We start from the raw sequence: 15,330 nt of genomic DNA, 5'->3' as shown, positions 1-15,330 counted from the left end.
CCAGGTCCCCACTCAGCCAGGAAACAGCTCTCTCTTTTGGGAAGCAAAGCCAAGGTGTTCTCTCTTAAATCCCAGCTGCAGTTCCAGTAAAATGCCAGAAACACAGGAAGTCCTGAGATAATGAATAATTCAAGGAAGGGTGCAGTTACTGCACACGTGGTACAATCACCATTTTCTGCTGCACCATTTTCTAGCTGGAACCACAAATGCATATTTTTCACTGAGAGCTAAAATACTCAACATGCAATTTTTGTTTCAGCATGCAAGGAAAGAAATTTGTTTACTTCTATTAGAGCAAGACTATCTTAATATGGATGCAACAAGTGTAATATTCAAATGAGAGACGTGTTTAATTGTCTACTTGAATGATGAACATTTTGCTGGCTTAACACCCCGTCACAATTTAAAAAATAGATAAAATAAACTTCAGAGTATTCAGGTCCTTACATTGTCATTACCATGCTGTCTGGGGCAACATTACGGCTCAGAAGAGAACGACTGTCAGACATAAAGAATTCTCTTGCAAATAACACAAAAGATGAGTCTTACCACAGTAATTTATTTCTTAAAAATCTAATTTATTGCACTTTGTCTTAAAGCACAAACAAAATCAAAAACTAAATACAGAAATAAAAGTAAAAAAACCCATCCTAATTTTGTTGAAACTACCCTAAAAAGTAGTTTGTAAGAGCTCTTGACACCAATTGAATATTAACGACCATAGCAAGGAACAGTATTATACAGTAAATAAACAACTAGCAAGCTCAACCCATTACTAAGATGATTTTGAAAAATGTAATACAAAAGTGTCACTATTAAATAATGCCATTGTACTTGAGCATCTGGTGCTTGGAGGGCACAGAGAAATTGCTCTTTCTCATGTCCTTTCTCCAAAGTGATTGACAAGGAGTTGCCACAAGATACTTTTAAGCTGAATTTCAGCTTCTTTGGGGTCCTCAAGACACCAAGCTATGCTTGCATAAAACAGACTGGGTTACTTCACAAGCTGATTCCATTACCATCCACTTCCAGACAGGCTAAAAGAATCCCTCTGGGGTAATCTCTGTATAGAGATGAGACAGCAAAGAAGCAAACAATCTGTAAAAGGGAAATAAATCTGTCCTTCCTGTAGGACTGAGATTCAACTGAGAACTGTAAGCCAATGCCACAAGTGCTACTAAAAAAAAAAAAAAAAAAAAAAAAAAGACATAACTTCTCTCTCCCCCAATTCACATTCTCACCTTGCGCCATGTTTGTTCCAAGTTTAGTGCAGTACACGCATGAACTATTCTGAAAAAGAACAGAGGTTAAAAAGAAAACACATCCTTTTCCATTTGTGTTAAGTTCTGAAAACAGAAACATCCCCACTTTTCAACTCTTGGCCTTTCCTGAAGCTGGCTCTTTTACAGTATTGGTTAGCAGCTGCTTAAAACATTCTGATGATTTATAAGCTTAGAACAAACACAAAATAACTCCTCCGCCTACATACTGAACTCAGGTTCTCTCATCTATAGTTCTATTGCTTAAAAAAGATGAGGTATCTTTCAAAGGAGATTTAGTATAAAGAAAAATAAACTGCAATGATTAACTTAGGTTATTTCCCAGTTCATCACATACTCCCGTTGCAACATCTGTTAAGTATAAGACACTTCAAAATTTAGCTAACATAGCTAAAAATCAGAATATTGTTAAGTATTTTCTCACAATATCACGATTTTAAATGGGATATATAGGTAATTCTATCAATTACCATTTTATTCTTAACAAATTTAAGTTTGGTACTCAAAACAATATGAGTCCAAACGTTAAAGCGCTGGCTGGAGGCACAAATACAGCACAACAGGAATTATGAAAGCTGCCTTGTACATTCCTGCTTTGTACTACAAACTCAACAAGCGACCACTTATTCCAAACTGGGACTCACCCCCAAAACTCTGTCAGCTTCCTGATGGCTATGGAAATGGGCAAAAGTCCCCCTGATATTAGGTGTAATCCAAACCTCTACCTTGTGAATGAAGCCAAATTATGAACAAAATTTCTGGAAATGGAAGGTTAGTATAGCCTCACAATTATTTATATGGAAATGGATCAAACTAAGTTCATTCTAACAATACTGTGTAGTCATGATGTTCTCAGATCTTACTAAGAAATACTTCACCATATTTTCTTCCATGCTGCAAGGAAAAATAATTCTAAATATATGTACAAGAGTCAGGGAGTGATCCCATCAGAATGGTATGGAGTTCCAACTACAAGAAGAAATTGAGAAATGCTTGATGTTTCCACTGTAGAGAAATATTTAATGCAACAGAATTCCTTCTCAAAATCAGTACATTAGTTGCATGCTGTTGTGAAGTACTCACTTTCATCGCTAGTAAGGTTAACTTAAAAGTTATATTTCCAAAGGAGCTTTTACAGTAGTACGGTATAACAACTGCAGTATGCCACACCTAAAGAGTCTCCCAAAAGATTATGTAACAAACATTAGAACTCACAGCTTGGGGGCTATTTAACAGGTCAGTTTTCCAATACAAAAGTGCTAATATCACAGGTCCAATATGAGTGGCTTTTAGATCCAATATTCTGTACATACATTACAGAAATTTTGTCCTCCTGGTTTTTTTTCACTGCTTCACAAGCTTGACAGACTTCATATCACTTCCCATTCATCTTCCAGATCATCAGGGTGAAGCAGAACAGAGGTGTCATTATTTTTCTGCAAACTATGGGAATGGCTAAAGGTCTTAGTGAGGCGCTGGAGCAGAGATCCTGAAGTACTGATCGCCCACAGTTCATCTAGAGGGGTCACTGCAAAGCATAAATTATCCATCTTTTAATTACAGTAGCAGGTTCCAATTCTAAACACTGAATAAATAATATTTGGATCTGTTTTCCCAATTATAGCCAGAGAAGGTTTTTACTAATGTGATAAAAACACCCTTGGTGAAACACAGTGTGTGTGGCTCTGCCTGCATATGGCCAGCTTGAGCACCATCAGGTAGAGCTCAAAGCAGACATCCAATGTTTTGGACAGACTGTCACGCCGAACCAACTTGCCTGTTAACCGTGAGACATTCCCAGGAATCTTTTTCCAGTAGTCTCCTGCAGGATTCTTGTCAGTGACGCCGTACCGGCGAGCGACGTCTCCGTTGGGGCAGCGCGCCCACACCGTCCTGGCACTCAGAGCCAGCTGGCAGGCCTGCAAACCTACAGGGAGTTGGACACGAGCAGGGAATAACCAGCCTGTCCTGGACACTAAATACACTTGCAGAAAGTACTCTGAGAGCAGACATCAAGACTATTACAGTTTTTATATATTCTTACATGAAGCACTGGTGAACAAAGAAAGGTTTTTAACTGCAGACTTGGTACTCCCTGCATCTATTGACTTGTAAGGGTTATCCCAACATGGATATAGTTTGTGGTGTGGCCACAGCCACAAGCAACATCCAATTAGAGGACCCTCATAACATGCTTTTGGAGCCCCCACTGCATGTGACTACCACGTGGGGAATAAGCCAACAATTGCAATCTTAATTTGTCTAAAAATGGTTAATATTACAGACACTGTGGACCCTTGCCCCCTCTTCACAAGAGTACTCTGCAGCTAAGTGCCATGAGTTAATGCAGTGAGAAATCTTTAAAAAGCAGACAGCATCAATGCAGAGTTATTTAGAAGGAAACAAATAAAATTTAGTTTTATTTAAAGGCAAGGCAAAAGTGTAATTACCTAATCCACAACATCTCCAGCACAAGGATTAGTAGAAAGATGTGAGAAATAGTGTAAGTTTTTTGTTACCCACATCTAGGTAAGAAACCTCATGTGATATCATAATTAAATTCAAACCCCCACAGCACAACAGTCTCCCTACTGCTTAGGAATTCTGCTTTAGTTTTAACTGAAAGGGAACTGTACCACTTACTAATTGAGTGGCAGCAGCCTGAAATACCACATCAGAAATTCATTTTAAAAAATTGTATTTCTCCCAGTTAACTACTCAGTGTTTTTAAGTAAAACCAAGGTCCTCTGTAAAAAATAACCCTTATCAAATACTTGATTGCAAAAAAAAAAAAAAATTAAGCATTACCATCCAATTTAAAAAGCCACAAGAAAAAAAAAAAAAAAACAAGACAAAACCACTGAGAAAATGGCAGAAGCAACAAGGAACTGATGCATTAATTTTTACCTGGTACATGTTCCCAGTCAGTGCCTACAGGCATTTCATCTGTAATTCCAACTCGTACATGGACATTCCACTTGCTATCAATTGCCCACAACATCTGATCATTTGGACTTGAATGAATGCTGACCAAGTTGATTCCTACTGGCTATAAAAATTAAGCATAGTATTTAAACTTTGTACTACTGTATCTTTGTACTATTGTAGCATTTGTTTTTCACAGAAGTACACAAGAGCAGCAAAATATTTACCAGATACTAAAACCAGGGAGAAATGTATCTGATATTTTATGTGCTATTGTACACAATTATCCATTTTCCAAGAACTTTAGCCCTTTGTAAGTGCAAAAGGAATATGAATGAATGTAGCATTACTGATAATGATATTAATATTCAAAGTTCAGTATTCAAGTCTAATAATGTTAGTATTTGCTTAACCACTGCTATTCCAATCAGATACAGTCTGAACTGCAAGTTGGAAGGGGGAGCTCTTCCAAAGAAATGCACAAAAAATGCAGTATATTCCTCTTGCCTGACAGAAAGTTTTTCTAACATTAATAAACCTGCACTTTATTTTTAAGCATATTCTGTACATTTCTACAGTCTGAATGTCTCCTCTTTGCAATGAAATGATGATCTGCCTTCTTGCCTGTACTCCATTCTACAGGAATACATCCGTGGAACTCACTGCAGAGCACTGCAGTGCTGGAGCAGCCTAACCAGCAGGAGAGGATCCACAACACTACCCACTGGCAAACACAAGTGAAACACACTTCCCATTCTGCTGCCAGGCACGTCCTTACTCCACCTGCTTCTACAGAGATTTGCCTTAACTACTGTTCAAAATCAGTGGCACTGACGTAACATCATGACTTTGTAGCAAAAGCTATCATCCAATCAGGCTGGATGATTGCAAATATCCTGCAAAACATGTACTTTGAATAAAACATGGACATTAAATACAAAGTTTTTCTCCACACCAGCCTAGTAAGGGCACTGCAGAAGACAGTATGATGTCTGAAATACATAATCTCCTCACAAAGGAGCACTGCATTCTCTGCTTTAGCCTCATGGGCATAAGCTGAAATTCCAGAGTACTAAACAGAAGAGCAAGTAGCTCTCTGTATGTATAAACCAAGGGATAAACCATGATCTGCATGTATATACAAGCACACAGCCCAGTCCCAGATGGGCCTTCTGTGTACATAACAGTTACCTGCTTTTGTTTTGCTTTTCAAATTTTGGTGCTGACTTGGGTCTGACCAAGCTACAACCAAGTCTGACTTGCATCACCAAATCAATCCTCTCTATTCAGTTTCAAGGCCCTCGACAGACTATCTTCTCATGGTTTTCCTCTCATTAGGTATTTGCCCTTTGTTGGAAGCTTGAGGCTGCTACAGGCTTGATCAAGTGTTTACCTGTGGTCACAGTAAATTCACAAGTGGCTGCAGTTTGAACACTTAAAGCCACTAATTGTCTTGAAAAGCACTGACTACATAGAATACCACCTGCTTAGCTGCTTTCAGATTGGTATTAAACTACTGTCTTGAACAAAAATCTCAACCAACAAAAAAAACCCAAAACCCAAAACCAAAAACCCAACCCCAAAACAACAAACAACACCAAAAAACCTCCAAACATATCCAAAATCAACCCATCAAATGCCCAAAGCACACTAAAAACAAAACACCCCAAAATCCCACATGATTTTCCCATTTTTACCACTTCCTTTGCTGGAAGTGATCCTTATTCCTGGCCCAGTTTCCATTTCTCCCCTCCATTTTCCATTTGCTTCTTTCTACAGCCACCTTGGCTCTCACTCCCCCCTGTCCCTGCTCACACCCCCACAGTGCTGCCATGGGGCAGTGCCTCCCTCCAGTGCAGCTTCCTGCTCCATCACATCCCTCACCACACTCCTGCTCCTGCAGTCCCAAGTTTTCACACAAGGGAGCTGGGCAGTTATTAGCTTGTGCAGGCTGGAGTACTGCATGAACAGGAGACCTCTGCCTTTCATCTTTTTTTTTTTCTATTTAATTTTTTTTAAATCTACTTATCTCCTTCTTACCACATTCTTCTAAACAGTCACCTCTTTCCCAGATTTAGGCCTTTCTGTCACTTTTCCCCCATGTCCTTCACACCACAGACTGGCAGTGTGTCTGTCTATGCTCTGCAATATACTTTACGTTCCAACCAGGGTCTGTCCCAACTGTGCCTGACACCTTGGTGGGACTTTTGTTGCTGAACTGTTGAGATTTGTGCACTTGCTCCCCACTCTTATATGTCAGGATCCCAAGCTTCTCTTCTACTTGTCATTTGTCTAAAAAAGAATTCTCTGAGAAAGAGCTGGAGGAGTATTTCCATCCAAAAAGACTGAGTGCTTAAACCTGCTGCCTAAGCCTCTGCATTACTACAGATTTATAGGTAGTGGAAGCTAAGCAAAGCAGAAGAAACACCCAAAAGGAGAGCCACAAAAAGAGTTGTATGAATCTCAGCTAAATTGCTCCTGATACCACTGCAGGCTCAAGTGTAATCAAAGCAATTACTTCTACCCCATTCTGCACCACCAGCACATCTAAGAAACAAATGCCAATCATCAAATTCAAAATAATGTGTTTAAAAGCTTGGCCAAATAGTCTTCTCATTCTTTGCTTTTCTAAGTGAGCTCCCTTCATCTTTCAGTTTCCCTACCTCTCTGGGTTTCACTTCCAGCTCCTCTTCCTTCTTCAGGCTACACAGCTCTTTCTGATAACCTCACATCAATAAAACAATCCTCTTACTACTACTGCAAAGGATCCAGGCAATTCCTCTACCCCCAGCTTTCTGCTGTGGAACAGCCAGTAAAGGACACAATTGACAGGACACACAGTGACATCATTATATACAGCAGCTTTTGGCACAAACCAGGAAAATTGTTTGGAAACAAATACAGGCAATTCTTAGAGCCTGTTGCAAAGGTTTGACTTCTGGATTATTTTTTACCAAGAAAGCAGCCATCTACAACAAGAAGGTACTCTCATGGCTACCACAGTAAGGTGGATAAAATTAATTTTAGGTTTTCTTGACATAATGAACTATTTTCTTAGAACAATCATGCTGATATTATCTCAGATATATCCAATTTTCACTAAGTTTTAATTACCATAAGCATGCCTTAAGTATTTTATAAGTTATATAACAAGAAAATCTCTACAGCTGCAGTTAAAGGTTAAATAGAGTTCTCTCACAGCACTAAAGAGATATCTCTGCAAATTCATAAATCTGCTGATAACATTTTAGAGACTGATAACCATGAAAATTGATAAATTATTTCAGCGTAACCTTTACTCAGCTGGTTTAACTTCCAACAGCACTCATGAGATTTATATACCTTGACTGTGAAACATGTCCTATTTGTAATTTACTGGAGAATCTGGAATTTTAAAGAACCTGGCAGCAGTCTCTCAGCCTTCCTGCTCTGACACACCTAACTCTGATTATACATTTATTCACAATATAATCACCACTGTGAGAGCTCAACCTGTTATGGATCATTCATGGATCCAGTGCTATTTGATAAAAAAATGCAGAATGTTGTTTTTCTACTAGTTGGGGTGCCAAACATTTCTAAACTCTAAAAATCTCACAAGTCTGACTGTTCCAGCCAGTCAGATCTGAATGCAGATTTCCCATCCTCTGGTCTTGTGCCTTGGCTGCAAATAACCCAGTCACTCCATGTCCTTTGATATGAAGTATTTCCCAACAGGGCCATGGACTGCAACACTATCAGCTATGTCTTTTTCAACATTAAAGCAATATACTAAGAGCTGTGGATGTATTTGTAGTCTGCTACAAATAAAAACAAAGAAAACCAGCTTGTCACAGGTCTGTTGTGAAAACAGTGTTGATAAAATGAAATAAACTTGTAGGAATCACATAACTGTCAAATTGTTAGATGACATCAAGAAACAATGCCTATGCTAAGCATATTTAAGTTACCAAGTTGTCCATTAGCTTTGTAATTCTGTGCAAGTTACTTCCTCTCTTTTGCAAACCAGAGAGAAGTAAATTTCAGTGTAAGAATTTAACTTATTGGTAATAGTATCAAACAAAATACAAAGTAAAAACTAACACATTTCTCTACCCAGTCTCCCCTACATACTACTCAAAAATTTTATCTTATTGGTCACAGCTGAACCCAAATGGTTAAAGTTCCCTGTCAAGGAAGAAAGGACAAACACACGCACACAAAAAAGGCACCAGAACATTTTCCACGTCACTTTTCAGGAGCACAGAGTCCATGTACCAGCAAATCTCCATTATCTCTGTTCTGCTGCAAATATCCAGGATAAGGAAGACTAAACATAACATTATCAGTCTGGCCAAGCCCAATCCTTTTTGTAACAGGTTGGTGGCTACATTCAGCACCAATGTTCTCCTTGCCTTCCAAAGACAAAGCAGAAACACCTTCAGCTGGTCCAGGCCAGGCTGTAAGAAGGTCACATCAGGGATACTTCTCACACTCTTGAGTATTTTGAGTGTATCTGACTAATATGACTCTTGTCATAACTAACAGCATCCAGACCCTCCTAATGAGGATAACAAAGAATTCAACTTAGAGAGACTCTCCCCCAGTAAAGGCCTATTTACATATTATTTTCTGAGGTCCATTTGAATGAAGGTAATAAAGCCCTTTCAGCATTAGCTTGCTACATTAAGTGCTGCTTTTTTCTCTGCAGAGAAGTTAAGGCATTATACAGGAGCAGTAAAGATTAATCTGTTTGGTCTTCCTTAATGCCACATGCTTTTCAGTAAAGCTGGCATTAAATTGTCAGAAAAATGTAACTATTTACTGTCTGAAAAACTGGAGTATTATTTTCCTCAGAAGCCTTAGAACAACAACAGGACCCTTTGCCCCACTTTCTGCCTTCCCTGGATAAAAGGGACAAAGGCCTTAGCTGGGTATTTCCAACCAAGGAGGTATCTACTTTGCTGTCTATGACTAGCACAATCTGGAAGACAGAGCAAAGCCAAGGAGGAAATCCCTTGACCTCTCCCTTCTGTTAGCTCTAAATTTTTTATTCCAATGTTTTTTCCTTGAAACATGGGAAAGACAACAACATATGTTATTAAATCATAGAAAAGATCAAACCAAACCCATGCAACTACTCAACATGTTCTCAACAGAACCATAAAATACTTTAAAAATACTTAGTACAACTGTTCCTTACAAGCAATTAAAAAATATATATACAATTTAAATTTCATGTAACCGCTTTAGAGACCATACAAACTCCAGGCCTGCTCAGGTTTGCCCAACTGTATTCTGGTCACCCTGTTTTATAACTAAGATTATAAACTGTAATGTAGGAGATAAGCCCTCTGTAATTACCCCTACAGGTATTTTTAATAACATATTGAAGAACTGAACTGTTGGAAAATAAGAATTAATTATTTACAGAAATGTGTGTTAAGTAAACACTAAGTGCAAATTCCCAGGAAACAGAACATAATTTAACACTAGGTAATAAAAACCTTGTATAAGCAAACCTGGGTAACCAAGGCTTTTATTTTTTTCTAAATACACTTTTAATGAGCATCAGTGAAACACCCTCTGATGCAGCCTGTGCCTGTGAAGTGCCTCTCTTTAGTTTTTGAAACTTAAATACCTTACCAAGGAGGGAAAGCATTTTTGGGGGGGTTATAGGGAAGGGTCTTCAAGCTCCTAATTCAAGGTCAAAGGGTCTGATGTGTCCAGCAGATATCCCAGGGTGTCTCCTTACTCTTTGCTACCAGAGCTCATACCTGCCCAATCATGATGATCATCCTCTACCCATGAATTTTTATACCGTGGTGCTTTTATTTTTGAATAGAATAACCCTGAAAAACTGTCAAAACTTAATGATAGTTGTGGTTACTTTATTTGCCCAACTGAATATTAAATACATTTCTTCATCTCTCTGAAGAATAATTAAATATCTAATTCTGTGTTAACTAACCAAAATATGGGAATATTGGAAGAGTTTGGAGGTATGGGGAAGTTCCAAATAATGACCAAATCGAAGTATGAAAACTGAAGGCTCTCTTTCCCACAATTGTTGTCTTAAAAGTAAGCCAGTCTTGTCAAAAAGCAAATACACCACCTGGAGATCACATTTTAGAAGGACACAGCAGGATTGCCCACTGAATTTCTGGCTGTACTGCTCATTGGGCACTTTGTGTGACCTGAAGCTTCTGGTGCTGATAACAATTGCTATCTGCCAGGCCAGGCCACACGCTGCTCTTCTGAACACGGCGATAGCTGGGCCCTAAAACAACATCCGAGGGCTACAACTCCAAAGCAGCAAACTACACTGAAATACAGAGACAGCAGTTTTCTTAACTAGCAAAAAGGAGGAAGATAATAAGCACTACACTCAGCAATGGAATCAGTGTGAGGCAACTCCAGAACAAATGCTGAAATTGCGTTTTTTCAGCCTCTAAAAGCACCTTTTATGTAACTTACAATTACTTAAGATAGGCATGCTTGTGAAGAATAGCACAGACTTGAAGTTAAACATTACGGCATTCTAAATCAGCTAAACAAAAGACACAGCTGCAGAAGCTTTGATCTCCTGTACTTATTTGCAACCCACCTTGAGACAGCTGCTCTTACTACTGCCAAACAGCTTTTCTCTACATCATCTTGAAAAGTGCAGTCCTCCAGGAAAATCATCTCCCTATTAATGTCTTCAGAGGCCTCACATGTGTGAAGATATACAGAACAACAGACTAGTTAGTCTGGTCTAGAGAGAACCAGGCCTAATGACTGTATTACTTCTCCAACCTAAGCAGACTTTGGTTAATTAAAGATACTTCCCCTGAATCTCATCTTAGCACTCCAAAGCAGAACTCATGGTAACTAAGAAGATGTCTGTGCAATGGCTGAGAAATGCAAGCTGGTCTGTGCTAGTGAAAACCACTGGACTTGGAAAGAACAGGCATGTGAATACTGCATTGGAAAGAACAGAGATTTCCATGACAAGGATGTTCAGAAGTAGATGATGATTCTTAAGTAAAAATTATAAAGCATTTTCAACAGAAAAATTTCCTTTCCCTCGAAATATTCAATTCCTGAAGATCATTTCAAACAAACCCTTCCTACATTCCAGCTTAATGGCAAAATCTGATCTTGAGGACAGCTCACCACTTCCTCCTCTAAGTACCACTTAATGCAGAATTGGCCTTAATAACAACAGAAATCTCACTGAGAAATGCAAAAGCAAGGCAGATGCAGAAGAAAGTCAGCAGACTCACAATGAGTGTTTTGTAAGGTAAGCAGAATTTTATCTAAATAAAGGAAACAAAACAACGATGATGATAACCATTTCTAAGAAGTCAACACTCATCTGTAAGGCACAACCAGCTCCTTACCTTTTCTTGATATATGTTCAATGTGAGGTACTAAAAAGAAGTTAAATCTATCCTGTAGTGATATTTCAGAATTACAGATAACATGCCTAGATTTAAATGGCATTTTTAGACTACCATTTGCTTCATAGTTTTAATAATTTTTGAATGACTGTGAAAGCATGAAAAGCCTTAATTTAGTTTTTTGGAAGTCTGTGTGCAAGAAAAAAATAGCTCCTCCTACATCAATAAGAATTTCTACTACCTATAAGAATTTCTCTTACCTATGATATCAAGCTTAAAGTACAGAGACACAATTACTAGGCTGTTTATGGGAAGAGCAGTAAATCAAAAGTTTCTCTAACTTGAAGAGAAATGCAGGTGACACTTTTATGGCAAACTAAGTCAAGCAGTGCTTGTCTGCTGAGAACTACAAATGATCATCTAAAGCTTTATGCAGCAACCAAACATTTCCCTAAACAAACCCCTTGTACTTTGTAGCTCAGACAAGCTATGTGAATATTTAAACAAACCTCTGGATTTAATAGCATAGCTTTTTCAATTCTATTCTCTATGAAATTTGGTTACAAATTAACAAGGAGCAGCAATTAAAGAAGTGACAATAAAATGTCTCAATCTATTTTTAGAGTAAGGCTGATTATTTACAATGAGTCACTCATTACAAACATTTGTTGTGTTTCCTTTAATTTGGTCAGATAAAGTTGTTTATCTGATAGATGCCTTGATATAAATCTGAGAAGGTGGCTTTTAAGACCAGTTTTTAAACTGTGGGAAGCAAGAGTTTCTCAAGATGAGATTTTGTCTCAGCATCTTTTTCAGAAGGTACCAGAAATCAAAGCTGAAATGTTCAAAGAATTATTTTCAAACAGTTCAACTTGGGGGGACTTTTGAAAGCAATTTAAAGATTTTTACCTTTTGATCAAGCTCTACCCTTTAATAATCTAAATTAGTCTTACAGTCTATACTAATTTTCTATTTTATTTTTAGTTATTTTTCCTTCAGGCCAGAAACTGGAAAAGCATGAAATCCTAATCAAGATACAAACATATAAAAAGATACTCTATGTTATCTATAAATAATATTTGTATTTCCTACCTTTTTTTAAATTAAATTTTTTATATATGTAAAAATATGGATGTATTTTGAGACGTGTTGCAACAGATGATAGTTTTGTCCTGCACATTAACAACAGAGTGGAAAAACATTTTCTTTTTCCTGGTCTAAAATAATTTCATCAAAGCATTTTGATTTGTTTTGTCAAAGTCCTTGAAACAGCTTTCAAAAAGCTGCTTAACTACATAATTATCTTACTTCTAAGACTGCAGAACCAAATTGATGAATCACAGAAACCAGCTATATATAAACTACTACTGCTCAAGATACTCTAATGATGTTATCAACCACTTCTGAAGTACTGGATAAAATAAAAAAGGAGGGCAGAGAACAAAAAATGTTTTCTTCATCTCAAGAGATGTTTCAGTAAGGAGGTACAGAGAGAAGAGTTACAAATAAGAATGGGTTTAGTCTTGATTTAAGAAAAAAACACACCATCACAAAGTCAAAGACTGAACTTAAATTACATTCACTCATTTTAGCATGAGCAAAATCTCATCAAAACTGCAGTCTCTGAATACCTTTGTGAAGTTATGCAAAGATGAATGCTGTGCAACTGCAGCACTCCTTTAAGGAGAAGTGACACCATAAAAGCAGAGTCTGCAGCTGCTCCCAAGCTGCTCCTGAGTCATGAGATCTGGGATAGGCAAGTCATATTGGCTCTGACATTTACTAGGGAATGAAATATCCATAGCTGGTTTTAAATTACGTTATTTGAGAGTGCTCCTGTACTTGAAGCAAGTGAAAAGAAATTTTGATTTCCTTCTTCAAACAGAAAATGGCTGAATCATTCACAAATACTTCTTACAGTATTTCTGTTGTTCTGAACATAAGAGCAAAGCAGCATGAACTGTGTCAAAGTCAATTAAGGGACAGAACAATAAGGTGTTCCTAATAAGCAAATATTGTTCACTTAATAGTTCACTCTTCAGACATCATGTTGTATTGGGAAACATCTTTAAAGTTCACATATTTTCTCATTTTGCATTAAGCCTCTGCAAAGGCATGAATGGCTGTTCATTTAATGACTTGTTTTAAATTGTCTCAATGTAAGCATGTAACCCATGAGTTTCATCGTTTCAAGCAATGTTTGAATTCTTGCCTCTTTATATTGACCCATTAAATTTGCCAAGTCAGGAACTGGCAAGATAAGAGGAGAGGGAATGACACTGCTCTGGGTATCAGGAGGTTATAATTTTTGGAAGGCAACATTATCCAGCTTTGTTGATAAGATTATGGGAAATAATTTGATTTTCAACCTTGTCCATTTTCTACTTAAGGAAGTAACTGCCAAATCATGAGCCACAGCAAATCCCAATTCTTGTAAACACCTTTGTATTGAGTAGTTTAATCTACTTCAGTGGAGGAGTAGAGATTCACTTAGTAGAGAGAAAATAGTATCAGCATAGAGAAACAGCTTTTTGGGCTATTCTCCTGAATAGACCTTTGGTAAGAAGATAGTACACAAGTTTAATTCTCTGTCTCTTGGCAAAGTCAGTTCAAATGGAATGTTTCTTCCTCTTTTATTTTAAGAATACTGCCTTTATGGGAGACATCATCACTGACATCTTCAGTCTCATCTTGCTCCTGCCCTACCCCCATGCTAGCAGGGACAAGGTGTTACATCACAAAGACCCACTTGAAGCACACCAAGAACAAGCTCTGGAACCAAGTCCTTTTTGCAACTGATAGTGGCACCTGTTTATCATCAGTCTGCTTTGCTATTCTGCAAAACAAGATACCCTGTCTCCAGAACCACATTACAAAATGTACAGAATTAGTCATCTAACCAGTGCTGTGCTAATTGATGAAATGCATATCTGCAGTTTTCATTTCTCTGTTCCCCTGCCCTTCTTTGCTGTTACACCCTGAGATACACAGGAGCCAACAACTGGCTGATAAGAGATAAGCAGAACTAAAAGCAAATTATGTAAAAACCAAATAAATAATTGCAACTCCACTACCACAGATTTACTTCTATTTCTTAATGTGTACTTTTGAAAGCATCACACATTTCAAAATCTTTAAGAGAAATGCTGCAACATCATAGAATGTCCATCAAGTAGGCAAACACATCCAGTGTTACTGTGCTAGACCAGCAGACAGTTCAGTTCAAGCCATTTCGCGCCAAGGAGTAAAGAATGAAATCAGTAGTCAGAGGTCAGCTCCATTACAGCAGTCCCAACCCACAACAGAAATTACTCTCGTTTCATAGATTAACTTGCAAAGTATTAGAGCAGCAATGAAAGCAAGCACTGTGGTTAAAGGAGAGATTTAAAAATAAAACAACAAAAAAAGCAAACAACAAACAGACTCCGGAGAAACAGGTTTTGTCAGTTTTCTATATTTTCCAAATATGCTTCCAGGTTACTTTAGGAGGCTTCTTTCAGCTCTGACCCTCCCAGCTGGCAGGTAGAAAGGATATAAAGTTTGCCCATTCTGGTAGCAAGGGAAAAGAGCTGCAGTTGTACTGCATGTTTACAAAGAACTGCATGACAAGGAAGGCCCCTGAATTCAGGCCCAGCACCCTAGCAAGCATCCCAGACTCATAAGGATGAGGATAAAAGAAGAGGGAGGCAGCACTTCAGCACCATGTCACTTGAGCAGAGCCTTCCCACACCCTCTGCTCTGTGCTGTTTGCCCACCCAGCC

The 15,330-nt window shown here is 38.1% G+C and overlaps 1 protein-coding gene across 4 annotated transcripts in view; it reads right to left on the bottom strand.

The window, feature by feature from the left end:
• Positions 1 to 557: 557 nt before the first annotated feature.
• The window catches only part of TECPR2 (tectonin beta-propeller repeat containing 2), a 42,847-nt gene continuing 28,074 nt past the window's right edge, over positions 558 to 15,330 (bottom strand). For 3 of the 4 annotated variants that reach the window (XM_059850356.1, XM_059850357.1, XM_059850355.1), the window contains 3 exons: positions 4,188 to 4,329; positions 3,058 to 3,207; positions 558 to 2,808 (listed from right to left, as the gene is read on the bottom strand). In XM_059850356.1, coding sequence (XP_059706339.1) covers positions 2,651 to 2,808; positions 3,058 to 3,207; positions 4,188 to 4,329 — 450 coding nt within the window. In that variant the 3' untranslated portion in view covers positions 558 to 2,650. The remainder of the gene's footprint in view (positions 2,809 to 3,057; positions 3,208 to 4,187; positions 4,330 to 15,330) is intronic. The other variant, XR_009487043.1, reaches the window with a different exon arrangement.

Source organism: Haemorhous mexicanus, chromosome 6, assembly GCF_027477595.1.
Source record: "Haemorhous mexicanus isolate bHaeMex1 chromosome 6, bHaeMex1.pri, whole genome shotgun sequence".
Lineage (NCBI taxonomy): Eukaryota > Metazoa > Chordata > Aves > Passeriformes > Fringillidae > Haemorhous > Haemorhous mexicanus.
This window is presented reverse-complemented; position numbering and strand designations above follow the sequence as displayed.